The 23,719-nt window shown below is 52.6% G+C and overlaps 3 protein-coding genes across 3 annotated transcripts; 1 reads left to right on the forward strand and 2 right to left on the reverse strand.

Annotated features, from left to right (window-relative positions):
- Positions 1–1,859: 1,859 nt before the first annotated feature.
- V2A60_004713 (cyclin-like protein) lies at positions 1,860–6,711 on the reverse strand (the record flags this gene model as incomplete). Its single annotated transcript, XM_083256027.1, has 4 exons — positions 1,860–2,156; positions 2,211–2,750; positions 2,825–3,946; positions 6,682–6,711. 4 exons carry the CDS (start codon positions 6,709–6,711, stop codon positions 1,860–1,862), a joined length of 1,989 nt encoding a protein of 662 aa, XP_083112153.1.
- Positions 6,712–15,828: 9,117 nt separating this feature from the next.
- Positions 15,829–17,772, forward strand: V2A60_004714 (Zn(II)2Cys6 transcription factor domain-containing protein; the record flags this gene model as incomplete). The annotated part of the gene is made up of 2 exons (XM_083256028.1): positions 15,829–16,575; positions 16,666–17,772. The coding sequence occupies 2 exons, from the start codon at positions 15,829–15,831 to the stop codon at positions 17,770–17,772; spliced, it is 1,854 nt and encodes a 617-aa protein (XP_083112154.1).
- Positions 17,773–22,303: 4,531 nt separating this feature from the next.
- V2A60_004715 (Alpha/Beta hydrolase protein) lies at positions 22,304–23,333 on the reverse strand (the record flags this gene model as incomplete). The annotated part of the gene is made up of 2 exons (XM_083256029.1): positions 22,304–23,075; positions 23,179–23,333. 2 exons carry the CDS (start codon positions 23,331–23,333, stop codon positions 22,304–22,306), a joined length of 927 nt encoding a protein of 308 aa, XP_083112155.1.
- Positions 23,334–23,719: the final 386 nt, after the last annotated feature.

Genomic DNA, 23,719 nt, shown 5'->3' on the forward strand with positions numbered 1-23,719 from the left:
AGCTCGGGTAGGTTCCTGAGCCGTCCCTTCTCTTAGTCCAGCGCTATGGTCCCCCCCTTGTGTTGCCCTGATTCCTTTATTATAGTGCTCATGGCGGTAACATGTGCTTACTGGTGGTACAATCCTTCTCCAACGTCCACCAACTCGGTACGTGGAAGAAAAGTCCCGCCAAGAGGTACCTGCCCTGTACCTCATCACAAGACACTCCAAAGACACCACTCAGGAGCCCGCTTATTACTACAGGCGCTGGAGCACCACGCGCAGAGAGGCCCAACGACCAGGCCCCGGCTTACGAGAGAATGTCAGATGGCAAGAGATAAGCCTGCGTAAGTTTGGACAATCGCCAATAACTTTTTGTCTGCAGGGGTCGCCGGGCTGGCCCGGTCGCAAAAGCCATCTTGACACATTTGCAACAAGTTAGAGAGAAAAAAACCCGCAATGTCGAGAAAGAAATCTCGGTGTGACGAAGCTACCGAAGTACTTACTGACTTTTAAGTATAAGTATTGTCTGTGGCTGTTTTCCACCGAGGTACCCCGTTGTGAAGAGCGGGACCACCACACAGCTCCCTAGCCACAACTTACAAGGCACAAGCCACGCGACCACGCCGACCGGCAAAAAAAAATTACCTCTTTTGCCCACCAAGGTTCACCCCGAAAATCCCTGCACCCAGAAAAAAAAACGGGGAGTTCCGGCGGTAAGTAGACGGCGGAGAAGGAAAGGGAACCGGGGGCGGCAGCGCGCCCTTTGGCATGGGTGAATCTTGATTGGAAGATGCAGCTACTTTTCTTCAGTCCCAAGTCCCCAGCCTCTCAGTACTGAGTACTTAAGTAGCACGCACGCACACGACCAAACAAAAAGCCTCCCCAAAAGATCACCCGTCGGTGGTTGATCTACTTACCGCCATGACCACCAAAGGAGCACGTACGTACCAGTAGGTACCTAATAAGGTAGCGAAGGAAAATACCGGGCTTGGGACTCGGCTATAAGCTACCCATCTTATTCCCAGCAACAAACAAGGTTTCGGCAACCGCAACGAGCAAGAAAAGGAGGGAGAGAAAGTCAAGACCTGCAGGGAACTTTGGCCAGAGAAGAACAAAGAAAGAGACATGTAAAAACTACCAACTGTGTAAAGGAAGAGCGAAAATGATCAATGCAGTCACGCGTTAATTTTTTTCTTAACCCCAGGCGGCATCATGAGTAAGTAAGTATCGAGCAGCCCCTCATTACTGAGTACCTAGGTACCTTAATACCTACTGGTAGGTAGGTAGGTAGGAGGCGAGGTCGGAGCGGCAAAGCCCAGTCATACCATCCAGCGGCTAATGACTGGAAAGGGGTACGTACCTGACCAGGGCATTAGCAACCAAACCGCCAGGCACATGCTTGTGGTACCAAGCAAACAAGCGGTTGCCTCGCCTGCAGCGCTTCGATGACTAGGGAAAACTCGACGCAGCAGAGTCTTGGCGTTCGTTTTACTTGTCTCTTCTCTTGTGTTACCATCTCTTCATCCTATCCTATCCCGCCATCCTATCACACCATCTCGCGCACTTACTCACCTCTACCCACCACTCGCTTCCTGTTGCCCGACTGGCTCACCAACGACACGTCTCTGTGCGACTACGGGTCAATCAGCGTACCTCCCATCATCATGAGCAGCCAACTTGAATGTAATAGCAACTTGGTATTTGCCACTTCCATCTATTTTCATAAGACATTCTCGTCGAATTAAGTATTTTGAGCCAGTATAGAAATTTCCATCCCGCAAGCGAGCCTCATGCAAGTCATGATACACAAACAAAACTACAATAGAAAATGTCAAGAGACAAGAAAAAACACCGAGTCCTAAACACCGAAACAGCCTTTATCCCTCAATTGGCGCTAACAGCCCGCCTACGTATTGTAAATGTTCCAAACCGTCGTGCCCTGGCACTGCTGGAGATGTTGACGCCCGCATCGGCAACGTGTGGTGCGGTAGCGTGAACCCGCTGTCCAGAGCGTGCTGCACCATCGTCGCAGCCTCCTTGAATCTCTTCTCGCGATACTTTTCGTACACCGCCGCGTGATGCAGACGGGGATGCTCGCAGCATTCAATCATCATCGTCACCAGCGGCTTCAGCTGGCTCCACGTGTAGCCAGAGAAGTAAATGTGTGCCTTAGTCTGCCATTGCGAGTCAGTCAACTATCTCACATTCCCATGTGCACCTGTACATACCCAGTCACCCTTGTTGAGAATGAGTCTCGACAGGCAGTGCGCGCCAGCTGCTAGGAAGCTTGGCGGTGACGCGACAAAACGCTCGTCCATAATGGTAAGCTCAAGAAAGTACTTGGCCAACGTCCGCGTGTCCAGGTCATAGTCATCAGCCTTGCTGACTCTGCGCAGGAAGCTCATTGGGCCGGGCCAGCCGAGCTCAAAGTTGAGCATGCTGAGCATGAAGCGCTCAGCCTTGAGGATCTCCTCGGGGGAGTATCCATTGTCGACCATGAAGACAATCTCATCCATCGACGGGCAGTTTATCTCCTCGTATTTGGATGCGACGAGCAGTGCCGTGGCGCCGACGAGCTGCAGCTTGGTGACTGAAATGATCTTGTAGGAGAGGAAGCGATCAATGTAGTTGGCCGTAAGGAACAACGTCTCCGGAAGCAGGGCGAAGCGACTGTGAACTTGTACCAGCCAGTCCATCAGGACCGACCGCATGGACCACTGGATTTCTGTTTGCATCTCCATGTAGTGGGGGTTTGGGAGCATCTTGATCTGTGAATCGGTTAGCTCCAGCTGTATGCACATGTATATATATATCGGGGACTTGAGTAGCATCATCTACTTACCTCGAGCTCGCGCAGATAGTCAAAGATTTCGTCGCCATACTCGGCCACCATGCTCACGTCCCAAGCCTCTTCTTCAAAGTCGGCGGCAAATCTCGAGTCTTCCACCTCGAGTCTGGCCTCCTCCAGCTCCCGTTGGACGCGGGCCGTCAGACGAGGAGCGAGCAGGGTCGTGGCACCAACGGTGGTATAATCTCTTGATCGGAAGCTGTGCGCGGTGGTGTATGCTTGGTCCTGATCGTCATATTCTTCGTCTTCTTCCTCATCCCACTCTTCGGGTTCGGAAAGTGCAGGGTATGAAGACTCTTTGTAGGAGTGGCTCGTGGCGGGCCGGATCTCGGCGGCGGCAGAGCCGCTAGCCGGGTGTGACAGGCCCTCGGCCGCGTGCGCTGCCTGCTGTGATTCAGAGTCGACATGGCACAGGCCTGTGTCGAAATAGACGGTGTGACCGCTGTCCTGCTCGAGGACAGGAACGTGCATCTCGACGAGTTCGGGCTCTTCCGGAATATCGAGGTGCGTTGACTCGTAGTCAATTTTTTCGAAGAACTTGCTCTGCGTTCTACGCAGAGAAGGTTGCTGAAGTTTGAGCTGGGGCTGGCTCTTGTATTGTCGAGGTTGCTTTGCAACGCGTGATGGGTTGGCTTCGAGAAGTGCAGAGACCTGGTCCTGCTGTTGCTTGCAGGATCTTGTAGAGGGCACGTTTGCAGACGCATTGAGATGCTGCTGAGAAAGCGGCCGGTGTTGTTGATGATGGGAAGTTTTTTGTGCTTGGATTGACTGGCTCTCAGAGAGAGGCTTGACAACTTTGCTTCCAAGGGCACCGTTGCGCAGCGCCGCGCGAGAAAGGGTGTCTTTCGCGTGGACAGTATTCTCTTTGTTCAGATTCGCACCGACGGGGCCAAGCGTCGACACCGTGGCCGGCTGGGTCTTGAGGGAAACTTTGGCGTCATCATGAGCAGCAGAGTGCCTGGACATGTTGGTGACATCGCCAAAGGCAGCACGCTTGGCCGGGCCGCGGAAGCCCGCGGTGGCGGACACCATGCCGGCAAGACTTCCGGTAGACTTGTGACGCTGATGCAGGCTGGGTGCAGTGTTTTTCTCGGAGGCGAGGGGTCGGAGACGTTGCTACAATCCGGAGAGGCAATGTTATTAGTACTGGTGGCCAAGGATGCTCGCAGGGGGGGATGCGATAGACGAAGAAACAAGGCAGGCAAAAGGCAACGGGAAGAACAAGGCAGAATAAAATGAAATAGAAAAAGACGGTAACAATTGCCGTCAATGGCCAGGCGAAGAAGAGGAAAAAACCACACAAAGTGGGAGAGAGCTGCACGTTTGGAGAAAACTAACCCGAGTGTCCATGTTGTTTGGCAGCTGCCAGGCAGAGTGATTTCGGCTGCGAGACAACGGGGTCGACGGAGGAGCTGCGATTGCCGCCAACGGATGCGACGTGGGAGTCCCGGCGGGGGGCTTCTCGCGGCAAGTGACGGAGAACGAAAGCGCTTCTATAACATCTGCTTTCCCTTTTATTTTTTATTTTTTTTTCTCGTTCTTGTGATCACCTTTTGTTATGCTGAGTTGCTGTTGACGCGAATGGGTCGGCGCCAGGTTTCTGAGACGATGGCGTATGTTCTGGCGACAAAACAAAAGAGGGCCAGCGACGGCGGCCTAATAACAAACAGACCAAAAAAAACAACAGTCGCCAAACAGCGACAATGCGATGAGAAGCTGACCGGGCCGGTGATGCAAAGAGCAAAACTGTAAGCAAAAAGAAAAAGATGATGCCAAAAAAATGAGATGTTTGATGCAAGAGTCGAAATGGCAAGGGCACGCAGAATGTCGAATTCGCTAGTTCTGGGGCGAGGAGATTACACCAGCAATATCAGATATGAGCATGTACCTGGGGGGCGATGCGCAAAACGACAAGGAGCAAGGCAATACTGCAGCGTTTCGGGGCCAAAAACAATGTACCTGGCAACAGGCTAATATTGCCAGCAAAGGGGAAAAGGGAAAATGAAGGGAGAGTGAGAGCAATGGCCAGGTAATAATAATACGACCAAAAGATACATGGAGCCTCACTGGTTCCCCCATGTCATTGTCTGTATACAACTGCGACAAGCAATGTTGTTTTTTATTTGTTTACTACGGAGTACTGATTACGGAGTCGTAGGAGCAGGTACCATGGCAGCCAAAGAACAGTGTGGAGGTACGAGCGGGCCAGACAGCTCATTCGTTCGAGCGGGGTGGGCGGTACGTACCTCCGGGGGCTTGGTAGCCGGGAGCAGGGGTTCCGCTGGAAAGATATCAAGCGGCGGCGGCGGCGCCCATCATTTCGTCCAATAGCTGTTAGTAGTCAGAATCCGCAGCAGTCTCAGTAGCAACTCTTTCTTCTTTACCCTTTGGCTACTGATGCAAGAAATTTATTTGGGGGAAAGCGGGCGCCAGCTGGCATGTGGTGCACGGATCAAGCCATGGCCCCAACGCCCGAGGGCGAGGGAGGGACCTGGTCGTCACGGCGATGACGATTTTCCGGGGCTGACTCGACTTAGTCAGCCTGCCGCACGTTTGTTTTCTGCCACGAGCCCAAGGATAGAAAAGGCGGTGGTAGCTGGCACAACAGAGACACAGCCGGACCTAGTCCTTATCGGGAGTCTCTCTGCGGCCCGTCGCGTCTCACCAGCGTCCAGAATTTCGAAACATCGTGGTCTAAATGGGCGCTGCAGCATCGCTTACCATGTAATCGACCACGAAAAATATATTTTCGGATGCTCGCAGTTGCCGCGATTCCTGTTCTCGATTTTTAGTGCTTTTTTCGTCCTTTTTAGGGGTATTCACGGCGTTGCCGCCCCGTTCCGCGCACCCGCGTCATGGCGTGGGACCTGGTGAACGCCAGATGGACACGCTTTCACGTGATCTCGATCTAGGCTGTTTTTTCCGTCCTTTCGGTGGCGGGGTGGGAAGGCATGAACAGGGCGGCAACTACTCTTTGCGCCGTGGAATCTCCTCACTTGTCTCGACAACCGGTTTGCAGTCGGTTGGTCGGTCGGCCGGCCGGCGGCAGCTGGTGAAGGAGAAATGGGAAAGAAGAACCTTCATGGCACAGACAGCATGTGAATGGGACGCCTCGCGCGCGGCGCACGCACATACAAATACACATGCGCACACATTGAATTAGCCTAGCCAGTTGCGCATTCTGCAGGTGGATAGAGTGACATTTTGATTCCGATTTTGATTTTGATTTTGGCCAAGTCACTCCCGATGGCTTACTCGTACGGGCTGACCTGCGCCAATCGATGCGCTGCAGCTGACACGAGGCTACGCATTCCGTTAGCCGCCGACGGCTGGGCAGAAACAGAAGGGCTCGTTTCGAGAGCCTTGATAGGTGGAGTTGGTCGGCAATCGATTGCCCCCCCTCCCTTGTTCACCGGCGCATGCCGTCATGAGAGGTGCTGCTTTCCGTCTAAACACGAGGGGAAGGATGTGCTCGTCTCGGCTCCTCTATTCAAAGGTAGGTATCCGATTATTATTTTACGTGCAGCAAGACCCCGTGGCCTCCGCACCCGCTCGCCGACGTCGTGTTGCGCTCACTTGCCGAACCATCTCCATCAATGTCATCATGCGCCTACCCTATGCTCGGCGCGCGACTATAGGCACTTTCGGGAGAGGACAGGAAAAACGCATATGCCATCATAAAATAGCGCCTCTCCACACTACTTTTTTTTTTTCTTATATTTTCTTGTCTCCCCTAGCTAGATCATACTATTCAATACCTAATTTCCCTGTCCTGCTCTTCTGGGTTCCGCTAACCGTGACAACAGGCCATTTCTAGTTTTTGCGACTCCGCCACGCCACAACTCGCCAACGCCGTCCACCATGCGATAAGGCGTTTCCATGGCAGGTAAACATGGGCCAATAGTTCGCTCAAGCGCGAGAAAGAGGAAAAAGAAGAATAAAACGAGGAGGAGGAGAGGAGGAAAAGAAAAGCATAGGAAACGTCGTTTGCCCGATATTCCCTGCTTCGCGCCGAGTGCGACCCCCCCTTCCTCCTCTTGTCTGGTGATCCACAGAACCTCAGCCAGCCTCACGCGCAAATCTCACCACCACCCAACTCTGGCCTCGAGAACCTTGATGAACAATGTTGCAACAAGATTAGCGACTATAATCCGTGCCGTATATAACACCGTGCGACGAATGCGCTCGATGAACCATTCTGTCTCAGCGCCATTGCGCGAAAGCCTCTTGTCTGTTGGGCCTTTTTTTTGGGTTTCCCGTTTGCTCATGTCCCTTGATGGGTCCCACCCATTTTCCTCGCCCCTCACCCATCCTGTGATTCCGCCAGGGCGGTTACGATTTGCGCAACGATGCGCTTTGTCGCACGAGACGTGTTGACTGGTCTAGAGAATGTCGCTATGGTTTCGAAAAAGTAACTTTTTTGTTTTCGTTCTTTCCCGTAGGATTTGGTCGCGCCCGCGCGCGCAAGGCGATTGAACTGTTCTGCTCTGCCCCGTAGGGAACCACGTCAAACGCAGATGCGCGCGCTCGCAAGGGAACCGAGACAGATCTGCGCCGACCTCTCAGGAAAACGTACGACTGATCGCATCGTGTCGCAAGGGATCGCGATGCGACCAATTGTGCATGTACGGTCTCAATTGGGGTATTTGCGCTGGTTTGCGCCGCGCGCGCACCCGCGCAAGTGCGTGCATCAACGGAAACCTCGGAGGCTTCGCATATCTGGGCGCTATCGCGCGGCCATTTACTTCACCCGGCTTGTCATGGCATTGGTTCTGCAACAGATGGGAGGGGACCATGACCCGGATGGGAAACGTATATAGGCAGGGGGCTTTTTGTAGTCCTTTGGCACGGGCCGGCTTTCATGTCGGCGCAATTGGCGATGGTCGGTAGCTAAAGGCGTCGACGACGAGATTTGTTTCACCGTAGTAATTCGCTGTTGGCGCTTGAAATTGGCCGCGCGCATTCAATACGATTGGTGCTACGTAATCCTGATGGAAGGAAATCCTCGATACGAGAGAGCAAAATGATTGCCGACAAAGGGGCGCAAAGTCATGGCAGTTTCGTTGACTGACAGGCCGCATTGTTCAATGCCTGCACGCACCGGCCCATGCTATTAGCAGCAGATCAAGGCATGGGGGCCGCGCTGTTTCATTCATCTACTGTCGTCGGTGGCGAGATGTTTGATTTGCATCCCACCGGGGGTGGCAAAGTCTATATCCCTTTTGTCTTTTTTCTTTTTTTCTTTTTTTTTCGGGCAAGGCCCTAAGTAGGACTCTCATTTCCACGGGTTCCGGGATATTTTATGTGGTGACTTTTGGATTGTTCCGCCGCCTCCCCACTACCTGCTAGTTGGGGCGCGCGGTGCTTTGCGATGGATGCACTAGACAGACGAGATGAAAACCGGCGAAGAGAAGTGAAGAGACAGAGACAGAGACAGAGACAGAGAGGAAGAAAACAAAGAGAGAGACACCTAATACCCTCAAGGGCAGCACGACCCTTGATGAAAACATGCTAAACATCATGCAACAAGTCTCTGCATGCGCTGCAGGTCTACTCGGATGTGGGCAGCCACCACCGCACCGTGGCGGGGATTCGGCGAGAGCGGTGACGGTTTTGATGGAGGCCAACGATTCGCAAACCCAGAATTCCATCCCCCCATCCCCCCTTCCAACTGGTCCCGCCCACATCCCTTTCCCGCCGTCGAGTGTGAAACAGTTGTACAGTTTGTTGGACAGGAACAGCATCCCCGGGAAGGGGGGGGGGGGGGGGGTTTCGCCCGGCGGGGGGGTAGATGGGACACAGGACGAGGGACGGGACGGGCATGAACAAGCTGCCTTATTATGGGCAGAACTGACCCAAGCTAATGAATGCAAGCTCTGGCTTCAACGATCCAAGGGGGTTTGCGCGCAAACCTGGGCAGCAATACCAACAATGACAAGATCCAAGAGAAAAGGTCCAAGTACCGTCGGGTAGCAAGAGGAAGGCAAAAGAGAAATGGTCACGAGTCGAGCATGCGAGCCGCAAAGACAAGGCCAAAAGCAGCCGACCCTGTCGCAATCGCGGCGCCGCATGGTGGTCGGCCAAGTCAAGGGCGGGCGGGGGGGGAACATGCAGCCATCAGCCAGCCCAGCATGCAAGGGTCCGTTGCATCAGTTCGTTGGGCTGACAGAGAACAAAAAACGTGGGATGCGGGAGGGTATGACTACAGAGAGAGAGAGACACACACACACAAACACACCAAAAAAATTTGCCTTTGACTTGAATATGGGGGCATTTTTTACGCTGGCCCGTTTGAAACAGATGAGAAGCAGAAAGAAAAGAAGAGGGAAAAAAAAGCTGGCGTCTCAGGTGGCGTGTGCTGTAGAATCGCGAGACGACCCGGTCGCCAGAGACTGGGACTAGAAAGAGATGAATGAGTGGTCAACTGTCAAAGAGACAAAAAAGTGAGAGAAGAGGTTTATGCTTGGAAACAGATTTTCCATGACTCAAGGAATCATTTTCTGTTGTGGTTGTATCAACATGGAGGCCAAGGTCATGAACAGAAGAGGGCATGAATGAGTGACTGGCTAACTAGAGAGAGATATGAGAAGGAGGGTAACGAACCAAAAAAAAAAAAAAAAAAGAAAAGAAAAAAGAAAACAGTTGCAAACGCAATCAAACCCGAAAAATAGAAAGGCTTAAAAAATAGCATCGGACGGATGAATGCAACAAATCTATTGGTGCGTGCCAATCCTTGAACGTCCAGCCGGGCACACACACACACATCTATTGGCCCAAATGGATTGTTTGGCTGCGCTGGCACGTTCTTTACCGCCACAGGCTGGGGGGGACCAGGACCAATGTGGTTCCGCCTCTCGGTTGTCGCCAAAAAAAAAGAGGTCATTCGGGCACATTGGGCCTTTTTTTTCCTGTTATTTTTCCTGGATTCCCCGCGGGCCTCTTTGACCTTTTTTTTTTCTCGTGTTACCCAAACTTGTCTTTGTTCTGTAAAAATTTCCGTTTTGCCTCACGACATTATTCCCGGGCCGCTCGCTGGTGGGCAGCGGAGAGACACAGGAGATTGACATGTCAGGTGAAGCAGCCAAAACAAGATATATATATCACTAGAATTTCAGGCGAAAAAAAACCGGTGTGATGTGTGTGTAGGAGCAAGGCTACCTTTTTTTTTGTTGCCTTTCTCTGCAAAAGACATTGTATTATTATTACAGGTCGTAAATTCGCCTTGATGGGTGCGTGCGCGCGCGCGTGTGTCATTCACGAGAGCGATGACGGGCTAGTTGGGCAACGTCCCCAGTAAGCCATCGTCCCCTTCTTTCTTTCCCTCTTTCTCGCCTTTTTTTTTTAACTACCCGTCTCTTGATTTTTATTTATCCCCCCCCCCCTTTTCTTCTTCTTCTTCTTCTTTTCCGCTAATGTCATGTTAAGACCTCAATGGCGAATGCCGAGGAGACGACAGTGTGGGATGGTACCTGGGAACGGCGGGCGACACAGATAGAGGCCCCCCTTGTCGCAGATTTGGGGGGAGGGGGAGATTTGTGCTATTTCGGTGAACATTATACGACATGTATGAAAAGCAGAGCCGCTTCATTTTTTTTGTTAAAACATTCTCTGGGTTTTGGTTCTGTATTACTTGTTGCCATGCTTTACGTTTCTGTCTTACAAACACACACACACACACACACACACACACACACACACACACACACACACACACACACACACACAGACTCCCTCTCTCTCTCTCTTTCTCTCTACATTCTTGGCAAACATGGAGTCTCGCTTGTCCCGTGCAAATGCCTCGATCCCGTCCATGTCTTGGTTTGATGGTAGCTAGCCGGACGCCGCGGCGGCAACTGTAGGGGCGGCGCTAGAGATTTGTGGTAGGTACGCATAGTTGGTTGTTCAGTCGTCGTCAGTATCATGACCTTGATGACGGGCTAAACATGCCCCCTTTCCAGTACATGGTGCCGTGTACTCCGTACATGTTGGCCAGATGTGTCGGAAACCAAAACACACAAGCACAGACGCTTGTTGGCTACCTATCTGCCTACCTACCTACCTACCTACGCGGTCCCTTCGAGATCTGGTCGTCGCGGTCAACTTTTTTTTTTCTTTGGCTCGCCACCATGCACGACGTTGCAGCGAAGTGGCCGAGTGAAATTTGCCATTTTGATTGTTCTCGTTTCGATATCAAGACATATGGAAAGATGACCATACGAACAACACACACGAAAATAAAGCCCAGAGCGCAATAACGGGTAGCAGCATAATGATTGTTTGGAAAAGCCAAGTAGTTCAGCATGCAAGCAAGATGCGCTATCGATTTCCCCACCGACCAAGGGTTGTGTAATCTATAGGTAGGTACCTACCTAGTTACCTGCCAGTAGCCTGTAGGTATGCAGCTATGTGTTGTGCGTGGGAGGGGCGGCGCGCGGCGCGGCGCTGCTCTCTGACCATGATCATTTGCGATACGTCTATTCTCTACCCTCTATCCGTACTTACCTCTTCACTCCCTGGAGGCAAAGATGGCAAAAGTATTATAGTCGGCGGCATGTCCCAAAAATGGGAGAGATCAAAAAAAGGTGCAGATCAGTGGCGGGTTGACGGGGTCGACGACGGCAGTTAGGAGTCGGGAATTGGGTAAGGTAGGACAATGGGGCAGGCAGGAACGCCATTCTGGGGCGGGCGGCTAGGAACACATCTTTGTACACCAGTAATGCTGTTCGCACGACGTTGCATGTTAGGACGACAACAGCAGCAACGATTTGTCTAAAGGAAAGGAAAAAAAAAAAAGTAGCGTCGCCATTACGGACCCCACCGTTTGATCAACTCGATCTCTTCATGTCGTTGGGGGGGCAAAGCGGCAACTGGCATCAGGATGCCATGGGCGGCAAGTAACCTCTCGCCGGGCATGTGTCGTGCGTCATGCGCTGCGTGTTGGCCAGCTGAACGCCCACCACGATGGGGAGGGGGGGGGGAGTCGACCTTGCCCTAGTTATTCGCACTCTCTCGAAATATCATTGGTAAGATTGATTCGTTCTTCTTTTTCAATTTTTTTTTGGTTCAATTGGAAAGGTGTTCTGGTTACTTTGATTGCGATTTGCCTGAGAATAGCCGCCCGCGAGCTGTTTGGGGGATAGTTGGTCAGTTAGTTACCCAAGTAGTCAAGGTAGTTAGAGGGGGGGGTGCGGCGGCGGCGGCGCGCGCACGATGATCGGATCGGGATTTCTGGCTTGTTTCGGGTTTTTACGAATTGCGCATTCCTCTGTTCCCTTTTTTTTTTCCCACCCGGGGGTTTCTGTCCCTTCATTCGCAGAGATTCATGTACTAAACAAGCTTTATCATCTTGGCTTATTTCAAACTCATCAACTTGCCTTGCGCCGCCGCCCCCCCCTGCTCCCCTGTCTGGCATCGAGTCGCCCCTAGCGAATGAATCGTACCGACCTGCCTACCTACCAGTTATGCGCTGGCGAAAATGTGTGGCCTGCCAAAGCGGGCCAAGGTTGGAGCCAGAACGGAACAGATGACACCCCTTCTCTGCAGGACAAAGTAGTATTCTAGGTGTGCGTGTTTTTGTTATCGTATTGTGATATTACATTCTATTATTCCCTGTGTATAGTAGTCCATCTTGTCATCATCATTACTTCTCCAGCTTTTCTTTTGTTGGGTATCGACCAGTGAACCTCTCGCAGAAAGCCAGATACAGTGACTGACTTGGAGTCAACGACCCCACGAATCACCTACAGACGGGGGGTCATCACCGCTACTATGGAGGCACCACCACCACCACCACAACTGCCACAAGATACAATGGCGATATTCAAAAATCAAAAATGCAAAAATTAAAAAGCTTCGCCCCGTTGACATGTGCCGGCCGATGTGGTCGCCTAAACAGAGTCAAACTAGTTGATGCAGCCATGCCTGCACGCTCCCAGCCACTGACAGATTAGCAGAGGCAAACCGCAGGACCTCAGGACCTCAGGTACCAACCTACCTGCCTACCTACTACCTACAAAGGTACCCAAGGGAGGTATGTACATTTAGTAGTTACTGAGCTACTTATATAAGTACCTAAGTAGTAGGTGGGAATGTGAGTGCCTAGGTAGGACGCTCAGTACAGCGGCGTCAACGGTACTCGGTACACCGTACGTATACTGAGATATAGCTTCTTTCCGCGACATATGATATCACTTTCAGTCATCTTTTCTATGCGGCCACGGCAATCCACGGCCATTTTATCACACGACACCATCCTCGTCCCTTAACGCCATCAGATCCCGTTCGTGTGTCCGGCTGTTGCGCTGCTGCTGCTGCTATTGTTGGTGTTGTTGTTGTTGTGGTCGTTGTTTCGGTGGCCAGCTGTGGTGCCATGACTTGCTCGACTCCCGTCATGGGGTCGGTCCCAAACCATTTTCGCGCAGCGGCGCTAGTAGCTTGTCCGCATCCCACTCACACCACCGGCAATCCATGTTTGTCCTTTATGCGGGCAATAGTTACGTGATGTATATGGATAAGTCTTCACGTTCGATTGGGCGGGAACCGTGTTTCTCTATTCCTTTTCCCTTTCGCTCTTCTTTTTCTTTCTGGTTCCTTTCCTTGGTATAGGGTCACGTTTCCGTGCCAGCAAGGTTCCCTTTCCCACCACGAAATTACAGACCTCTCCTGGAGTGGCTCGTTACCTACCTCAGGTAGGTAGCTACTTACCTCTGGCTGCACACTACACATGATACACTTATCTGCTGTACCGTACCTGCACTGCCCGTGAGCGGCTTTGCTCAGTCAGTTTAGCGCGTGTGGGGACTCGAGTTGAAATGGCGGAGGAGGTGTGTGGATGGAGACCCAAGCCCAAGAAGAAGAGGAGAAGAGGAGAAGAGAAGAGGGAAAAGAAAACTACACGGTGGGAATATGGGCGAGGATGTAGAAATTTCCGCATTGCTACTTGTTCTTCTTTCCCTTGTCAAAAGAAAATTCCGGCGCACATGGTTCAATGCGGCACAAGCCCGCCAGCCAGCCAGCCCGCCAGCCAGCCAGCCATAGAACGGTATCTGTCCGCCCCAACGGGTGCCGACTCGATCCATCGGCTTGCGAAACCTTGGGCACGTTTTAGTTAGGCAGTTCCATACCTGAGCCAAGGCTGGCTCGGCAGAGTGCCACTCACCCACCCTTTCATCCACACTCTGTGTCGTTTTGGCTTCCTTTTCAGGTGACTTGCCCGGTTCTCGTTGTTTTGTTGTTGTCGTGGGCGGTAGTGGTGTCATGGTGGTGGTGGTACTGGACGTTTGAGCCTGTCGAGCTGGGATGGAAGCAAAGAACGGCCACACGGTCGAAGGGAAATGGGAATGAATTGGTTGGCTGCTTCTAGTTTTGACCGACCCAGACAGGCACTGGCATTCAGGTTAGATTTTGCGCCTCACACGTCCAGCCCGCAACCTGCCGGTACCAAAACTTGTACAGAAAAGTGCGTATACTGAGTAATAAATGCCTTAGTAGGTACTACCTTACCAGTAGTATCAGTAGTAGTTAGCCTTCCTACATGGTCCGTATAGCGCAGCCAGCTGGCGCAAACAGAAAAACTGCGCGCCGCCTGCATTGGGGCTCGTCGCGAGACATCTTTGCACCCATTTCGGCGTAGTAATGGCCAATGGAAAATACAGGATCATCATTGCAAATAAGAAAAAGAAAAGAAGAGGGAATGATAGAAAACAACCTCATTCTCTCTAGGTAACTGAATATCATTCTTCCCTTTCAAGGGCCGAAGCTTTTGCCACGGCCGTTCAAACATGCATGGCCATCGCATGCGGGCCCGGGGGGCTCGAGTTACAGCGCATTACAGGTACCTCGCCCGTTGTTGGCTGCTAAAAGCCCTCCGCTAGAGGAAGGGGGCAAGGGCCCTCACACAGCGGCCTGGCGAGGCCGTCTTGGGCGGCCTTGTAGCGGTCTGGGCGCCATTCGTCCAGTGCTGCCAACTGCCTGTACAGTCGGTCAGTTGGTGAAGGCAGGTCCCTTCCTCTACCTTACCTACTGACCTCTAGGTACTAAGTAGATATCCCCTCGGGCCTCTACAGGTCTTCCTAGGCCTGCCTAGGCCCTCTCTGGCATCTTTCACCACCGTCTTTAGCGAGCTTTAACCACTGTATCCGTAGACAGAAGCTCTCTCGGTTCCGGCCCAAAGGCGCGCTCGCTCGAATAAAATCGTTCGGCCTCGTACTGCCTGCTCCTCTTTTCCCCATGCACACCTCTCAAAGTCCCGTCGACCTTGTTCTGCCTCAAACCACGTCGAGCCAGCAACCTGTATAATTCTCTGGTAAGTCTTGTCGCCTCCATTTGCCATCGCCTTGTTCCATTCGCCATTCGCTTGTTCTTTCCGTCTTCTTCCTCGCGTCGCATTCTTCCGCGCCGTCTCTCTCTGCCTTGGCCGCACACCACACACCCACACCCACACACTGCGACGTTCGACCGCCAGACTCTGCTCGAGTCCCCTTCCTCCTCCTCCCCATCATCGCATCCGTCTCTACCTCGCATCAAAATCCATTCCCATCGCTGATTGCCGCAGACTCTCTTTCGAATCTCTCGCAGGCGTCTTCGTCGTCGCACGCTCCGGAATCCGCACTCTCGTGTTCCAACCTTCTGCGCCAGCCCGGTGCTGACGACTCGGCGCTAGCCCGCTCTCCTCCCCAAGCCCTCACACACCGGTGATGCAGCCTTGAACTGCGTCTCAACAACTCGCACGCCGCTCCTTCGAACCCATCGATCGCTACAATCAGCCACACCCGGCGGCTCTGATCGCCTGCCGGATTCTTTTCCGCTCGCCGGTCTTTGCGAACACTCCCTCTTCTGTGTGTGCCTAGTGCCCTCGACCCAGGCCACTCAGACTAGCACCTGCGTCAGCAAAAACCGCTCCCGCTACGCACGGAACGCTGGCCTCTAACCAGCGCCGACGCACCTCCTCCCTTCATCGCCTTCCATCGGTCGATCTCTATACCTCACATACCGGCATCATGACCTCCATGTCGCCCATGAATACCGCGGCCGCCATGTCCGGCCCCTCTTCCCACAGCGGCAGCGTCTCCCCGTCACAGCCGTCCCCCCCAAAGAATGTCGCATTCGAGTTGCTCTTCCTCGACTCTCCCCAATATCGTGCGCGTCTCCCCATGCGCGTTCAAATCTACCCACATGACACAACCGACTCCATTGTTACCACGGTCAAGAATTTTTATGGCCTCTACTCCGGTCGGACTGGCTCCAAGGGCGTCAGCTTCGAGGATGACCAGGGCAACACTCTGATCGCGCGCTACGAAAACTTTAGCAATAACATGATTGTCTATGTCCGTGTTATTGAGGAGTCCCCCGCTGCATCTACCGCTTTTCCCCAATCAAATTTCCACTCTCCTACCGCACCCGAAACCTACTATGAGGGCGATCGGTATGCCAGAAATCAACAGCACGCCGATGAGGCCCTCAATGGCAGGTTGCCACGCCAGAGGAGCCAGTCTCCTCGGGCCGATGCCGCCAGTCGCAGCGGCTCTGTGAGCAGCAAGAAGAGCCGCTCTCGCTCTGTCAAGAGTCACGCCTCCAATGCTCTCCACGGCGACTCGTACAGCGCCAGCCTGGACGGCTACAGCAGCGGCGACGGGGAGCATGGCAGTGTCTCTGGCCGGAGCAAGGAACAGCTCGGCACTACTGACATCAGCGTCGAGAATATTGTAGAGGGTGGCCGACGCAAACGAGCCAAGTTTGAGAGCTCGGTAAGGCGATTTCTCCGCATCTCCGAGATGCTGCCAAAGAAAACTATATTGATTCTAATCCATTTGTGTCTTTTTTTTTTGTCATTTTAGGAACTTCCTCTCTTTGCGCCGCCTCAGATGCCCGCAGCCACATCCAACCCATCCGTGTCGCCCGCCCGTCGGATCGACTCACGGGCACCCCTGTCATATGTGCCACCAGGAGCGAACCCCTTCACGAACCCGCGATCACTACATGCGTCTCAAAACTACGGGAATGGCTTCCAGTCTGGTGTGTACGCAACGCCCAGCACCGAAGGCCGCCGCCACCATCGTGGCAGCATCAGCTACGGCAGCAGTGGCGCCATGGGTATCTTGCCTACGCCCGACCCCACTGTCGGCAGCTGCATGTCTGAAGAGGACAAGGATGTTGCCATTCAGCTGATGCGCCTGGGTGAAATGTCCAACATCTCGCATGGCCGCACCTCGGCCTCCACGCTGGACGACACCTTTAGCGGCAGAGCAGACAATGCCTCATCGACTGGAGCCACTAGTGATGGGGAGAGCGAGAGCGACGACGAGTTACCTGCCGCCCGTCGGCAGAAGCTTGACATGTCGGGCGCCTCCAAGCTCATATACCCAACCACGGAGAGCAGCCTGACGCACGCCCAGGCCGAGTACAGCAGCGACGAGGCCGACCCTGAGGGTGGCAAGTCCGGACAGGCCCCGGCCAAGCCTGTCCTCAAGCACAAACCCACCCCCGTCATGTCCAAGCCGCCGGCCAAGCCCAAGACGCACAAGCCGTCCAACAGCTTGAAGATGAAGAAACCGCCGGTACTTACCAACGTACCCATGTCCCCCGCCTCGGCTCCGCACTCGCGGAAGCCTTCGATCGCTTCGGTCAGCGGCCTGCCTACCGGCGGCGAGGACGACCAGCCCGACCTGTCCACTAAGCCACGCTGCCAAAGATGCCGCAAGAGCAAAAAGGGCTGCGATCGCCAACGCCCCTGCGGGCGGTGCCGCGACGCGGGTCTGTCGGCGGACCAGTGCATCAGCGAAGATGAAGGCAATGGCCGCAAGGGCCGCTACGGGCGCCACATGGGCGTGCCCATCAAGAAAGACGATGTTCCTGTTGCTGTGCCACCCACTCTACTTCCGGCAGCTCCCATCGCGCCGACCATGGCGGTAGCCATTGACAAGAACAAGAAGCGGAAGCGGTAAGCGCTGAGAGCAGCCAACGCTGCAGCCATGACAGTCAATTGCATCCGCAAAGCACCGTCTCGATGCGGCGAGACGCTCACCGCGCTCGGCATCACTGCTGGCCAGGTCTTGACTCTGCAAAGCGCTCACGCGATTGCGGTACGAAGCTACGTCTGTTTTTAGTTCCTGGTTTGATTTATTTTCGCCCCTTTTCGGTTTTTTTTTTTCGCAGCGCGGTTGTTATATGGCGCTGGAAGGATATAATTACGACGGCCTTTAGACAAGGCCACACTACGCTCCCTAGACTGGCGCTGGTTCATTGTAGGAGTTTGTCTCCTTTCCGCTTACTCAATTTTTATTATTGCTGCGTTTGGTTTTGTGTGCTTTATTATATTCTCTTGGCAACGTGGTTGCCTCGATTTTTACCTTTTTTTTTGCTACAATTGCAAAGGGCGTCCTGCCAATGACTATCGAAGAACGGGCAATGAAGGAAGAAGAGGAGAAAAAAAGAAGACGAATGACGGGTGATAGAAGGAGAAAGAGAAAAATCGTACCAGGTAACAAGGGTGAAATAAAGGAAAGCAACGAGGGACAAAGGAGATGTTCAAAAAGAGGTGGTGCGCGAGGTGTCAGAGACACCAAGAGGCCTTGGTCACCGCACGATATCTTGTCAGAAGGCGCGCAGACGCTGGGCAAATGCGCGCGCGCAATGACATGGGGCAAGTGAGCGGAACGAAAGAAGAAAAGGAGATGAGGAATCGGGATGGCGGGGGATTCGCAACGCTTCTTTTCATGTGTTGTGTTTTGTGTGTGTGTGTGTGTGTTGTGTGCGTTGTGTGCGTTTTTTTGTTTTATTTTATTTCATCTTTCAGGTCCTTTTTTTTATATTTCTGTGCGAAATTGTCTCAAAGGGAGAGATTATTTTACCTGAGGCTTCGGGTTGGCGGTTCCTGGAATTTTGTTTCTTGGTTTGTTTCTGAATGTTTTTTTGACCGTTTCTTTCCATCTGTTCTCGTTTTCTTCGCTTCTCTTGTTGTCTGTGTCTTTTTTTTTCCTGCGCGTTTTTTCCTCTGACAAACAGGATGTTTTACGCTTCTTTCTTTATTTTAGTTTGCCATTTTGCTTCTCTTAAAAAAAGAATTAAGCGTTTCTATTCTTGAACTTTGCCTGCTGCTGCGCGACACGGACCTCTCTTTCTTCGCCTATTTCAAGGCAGTAAGAAGAGCCGAGAAGAGTGTGGGGAGTGCGAGGGCGCGACCAACTCTTTTTTTTCATGCACTTGTTGGTGCAAGGGCCCTATAATATTCATCTCTACAAGCGTCGAAAGTGCTCTTTTTTTTCTCCCTCCTTTACATCTCCTGCATCTCTCTCGTCGGGGTCTTTTTGAGAGGTTCACCAACAGAAAATAGGGAAAGCCGGTCCTGTAGCAAATGTGGTGGTTTGTGCAGCGCCACCTCCCCCCCCCTCCTCCTCCGTTTAGTAAAAAATCAACCCCCGCGCGCCGCAAATGAAAATATCAAAATAGCACCGTCCGATCCGTCCGGTCGACGCGACACCATTTCCGTATCCAGAATGCATGCGCCGACGCGGCGTGGTGGTGTTGTTTTGCGCGGCGCAAAAAAAATAAATAATAAATAAAAAAGAGGTTCTCCTAACCAATGCTGTGTCGCAGATTGTATCGGCGCGAGATTTAACCCGGCACTTTTTTTTTTAAATCTTTATTTTTTTTTGGGCAAAAGCGGGGTTCAAAACCGCGGGGCTGTGGCCCCCCCCCTCTCCTCCTCTGTCAGTGTGCTTCTACAAACCTACCCTGAACCTTTTTTTTTTTTTTGGCTCTCTTATGGCCTGGCGGCTTGATCCGGTCGCGCCGCCGTTATCGTTATCGACAAGGGGGGTTTGTGGATCGCCCGCGTTTGTGGAACATTGACTTGCCAAATCGGGTAATCACGTGGAATGTCACGCCCCTCCTGTAGGCGGTGTGTCTTCCAATCTACGTCATTTCTTTTTCTGCTCCGAGACCCCGCTATTGCCCGTTTAGGAAACGCCCAAGAATTCAAAGTTGGAGAAGAAAAAACGTCGATTGTTTTCTTGTATAGGGTAGCTCGTCCATTTGGAGAAACTCAACATGGTGGTGTCGGAGAGGCGACAAAAGAGAAACAGTTTAACTCTTCTTGCTCCCTCTACTATACCCGGTATCTTCTGGTAATTCAATTGTCGGGCTTCTTGGGGCAGAAGTGGGATGAACTCGTTCGTAGACGCCAATCTCGCCGTCTTGCGGACTTTTCGTCGGAGTGACTCACAAACAAAAGTAAGCCACGCCCTTTCGGTATGCCATTCCCTGCTAGCGATGGATGCCAAACAAAGTTTTCTAGGGCAATCTCGGAGTATTCTAGGACGACTTGAACTCGTGCAGATGCTCTTGGCAGGTGGCTACGATATTGCTGGCTGACTGGCTAGTGCATCTGAACTGTGGCTTCGAGTAGAAAGACCGAGTCGCAAAAGCATGCCCCAGACTCTGTCCACGCAAGAGGAAGACCCCCAACTTCCAAAACCACAAAGAAAGCATGCCGGAATGCGCTGCCATCTCTTTTCCAACCTTTTGTGACTCTTCGTGACAGGTTTTCTTGTCCCGTTCGCAGGGTCATCCATTTCACATGGGCAGTTCATCTGCCTCCTTTGCTTGCCAACGTCGCCGCCAACAGAAACCATGTTTCATCAAAGAACCGTACTCCTTCCCAGATTACCAGCCCTCACTGCCTTGCCCATAGATAACCCACTCCCGACAGTTCTGGTCGTGACGCTGACGGCAAGGATGGCGGGAGACCTCGGTGGTTCTGCATCCGAGTCGCTGCTTGGACCCGAGTTGGAGCCCCTTGTTCGAGTTGAGAGCCTGCCTTCTTCGGCCAAAGTTGCCATATATGCCAGAGACAAATGAAAGTGACAATATCAAACAGAAAATCAAATCGCATATCGGAGCTAGCCCTGACCCTGCGACCAACGCCAAAAAGAGCTGAGGGAAAAGAGCTTCATCAATATCCGAACCCCCCCTGGGGAGGGAACAGGACGTCTTCGTTCCGTTAAAGGAGCTCATCTTGAAGGGCCAAGACACACCGAAGCACATGAAAACGGCAACAGCAAAACTGGCCGTGTTTCCATCAACGCCGTCCACTTTCGTCTCTTTCCCTGGAGCGCCATCGCATCGCGCCGACCTGAACCACCCCCTTGTGACGCGCGCCGACTCTAGATTTTCCCAGAGCTTGTCAGATTGACAATGAACTGGCTCCTAGACGATGTGGTTAGGAGAAAGAAAAATCAAGCACACACAATCGCGGCGCGGATCTTTCAATACCGCCCTTGCAAACGTGAATGTTATGGTCGCCAAGGTCTCGTTGTCGAGGGTTCAACCTCCCATGACGTCCCTCCATCCAGCCCTAGCGAAGCAAGCAGCCGTGAATCATGGGCAGATTCATTCACGCAAAGTACTCTGTAAAAAAGAATGAGCTTGACGAGGCAAAATCAACAGGAGCAGATGATGCACTGTTCAAAACCAACGGATATAAAGAGACAAGAACCAACACCGCCCCGCGAAGCGTGCTCTACGGCGACGGCTTTCACCCGCTGTTGTCTTCAACCACAAGTTTCCCAAATCGAAAGCACGCTACCTCACTCGTTTCTCGTGCGTCTGCAACGAAGAGTAGATGGACGTTTACGGCAGGCGACAGGGCCGTTGACGGACTACGCACGCTCAAGATCCAACGTGTCCTGTTCTCCCTTACGGCGCGGAAGACTCTATGCTTACCTTTCCAGTTTTTTTCGTTTTTTTTTGCTTCCTCCCCCCTTGATACTTTCAAAAGAATTGTAATTTTGAACCAAGGTACTGTCTCCAGCAAAGTTCATGCCTCCGGCCCCCCGCCGCCCCAAGTGTTTCTTGTGTTCTAGAACATCAGCCCGGAAGTCGGTGAAGATCATCCCATGTAGAATGGAACAAATACAGAACATCTGGATTCTCGGCTACTCCGACACAGTCTTTTTGCAGCCTTTCGAAAACTGCGTGCCCTTGCTGAGCGCTCGTAGTAGGCTGAAACCCGCATGAGACAATTTCGTCGACTCAGTGTTTTGGTCTGTCTCTGGCCATAGAACGAGTCAAATGGGAGAGCGTCAATGTTTCACGGCAAACGAGCAATTACAAATGGCCCTCCACCTCCCTTGCTCCCCTCCCCTCCGAGAAAGAGCGCAGATCACCTTCACCGACTTCCCGGCTGATGTTCTGCAACACAAGGCACGTGGGGAGGGGCAAAGGACTCGCATGTGCCGTTACCACGTTGCAAAAGTGAACATGTAATGTCTTGTGCTTTCTTTTGTTCATGGCAACATGAGACGAAAGGGTAATCTCAAATTGTGAAGCTCCCCTGAATCGTGCTTGTTAAAGGTAGTCTCCACGTGGTTGCTTGTTTACTCGAGCCGAGTCATTCGATGCTTCATATATACGAGCTAGATATATACGCACTGTAGGTATCAGATATACAGAACAAAAATTCATCTCCGTCATCAATTATGTGAGGCTAGCGCAGTTCTTGGAGTTCAACTCGGCCAGCACACGTCGCACAAGCGTGGCGACTTGCGCACCATCCTGCCACACAAAGTCATGCTCGCCGTGCAAATCGTCGACGACATTGGGCTGAAAGCCATCAGCTCTGAGCTTGTCCGCCATGGCGGCTGTCTCGGCTAGATCGAGCAGGCCATCGTTGGGCGAGATGGCGAGCCAAAGAGGCGTGCCGTGAGGCAAGAGAGGCTGCGCAAAAGAGTCATGATACTGTGCTGGAGAAGCACTCCTCCAGACATCCTCATCAAACCCAAAAGCATTGCCGATAAAACTGGTGTAATTGCCGTCGTAGCGGCGATTCAAGTTGACAAGGTCATAAATGCCTGATATGCCTATAATCGCGGCAGGCTTGGGCAGAGGTACTTCAAAGTGCAGTTGCCACTGCGCGTTGCTCATGAGTAATTGAAATGCCAGCATCGCCCCGGCTGAGTGGCCAATCAGAATGTACTTGTCTCCGAGATCGAAGCGTTGGCTGAGAAAATACATTGCTGAGCGCACATCATGAAGGTGGTCCGGGTGCTGTGCACTGCGTTGCTCTGAAGAGGGTGTCTCGTCCAAGCACTGCGGGAACTCTTCTTGGTATGGGGACAGGCGGTAGTCTATGCTGATGAATCCGCGAACCGTCTCCGGGAGATTGCCTCCCGTCATTAGATGTCGAATGGACGGAGCGAAATCAGTCGGCTTGTTGCGAGGATCCCGCCAGGCTCCACCGTGAATGAATCTTTTGGCATGAATTAGCACAGACAAATTTTGCAAAACTTGTTGAGATGCCTCCTGGGGCCTGAGCTTTGACAGCAAACTATAGAAAGCAGATGAACACGTACATGAGCCAGTAGGTGGCATTGGGCTTAGCAGGCCTGCGCTGCTCCCAGACACCGATCCGGTGGAGATTGTGCTTTCCGTAGCGAAGATATGAAAATTCAAGGTCTGGGGCATCGTCACGGATGCCACCAGCCTTGTGGCCCTTGCCAATACCCATGGCTGTTGTCCCTGGAATTTGCTGGTTGGCCAAGTCTTTTCTGCTGGGCTATTCGGTCTGTGCCTGTGCACCTAGCTGATGAAATGACGGCCAGCAGGCCGATGTCAAGTATCAAACTGGATGACAGTCCGATAGTTCTGCCGTGAACTTTCAATGTGGCGACGATGGGCGGGTCCGAGCCATTTCCCCCGTGGCCAACAAATCGCTGTCAGAGCGCACGTATGCCAGGATTGATTTTCGACAGGGTGAGGACTGCAAGTCTTGAATTAAGAGGAAAGCGACGAGGAGATGGAAAAAGAGAAGATAGGCGGCACAAAGGCATCGAGGTTCACAAGAGAAGCAAAGGTGGCATGACTCGGCCCGCCGGTCGGGACGACAGTGACGCG

Source organism: Cordyceps javanica, chromosome 3, assembly GCF_051103115.1.
Source record: "Cordyceps javanica chromosome 3, complete sequence".
Lineage (NCBI taxonomy): Eukaryota > Fungi > Ascomycota > Sordariomycetes > Hypocreales > Cordycipitaceae > Cordyceps > Cordyceps javanica.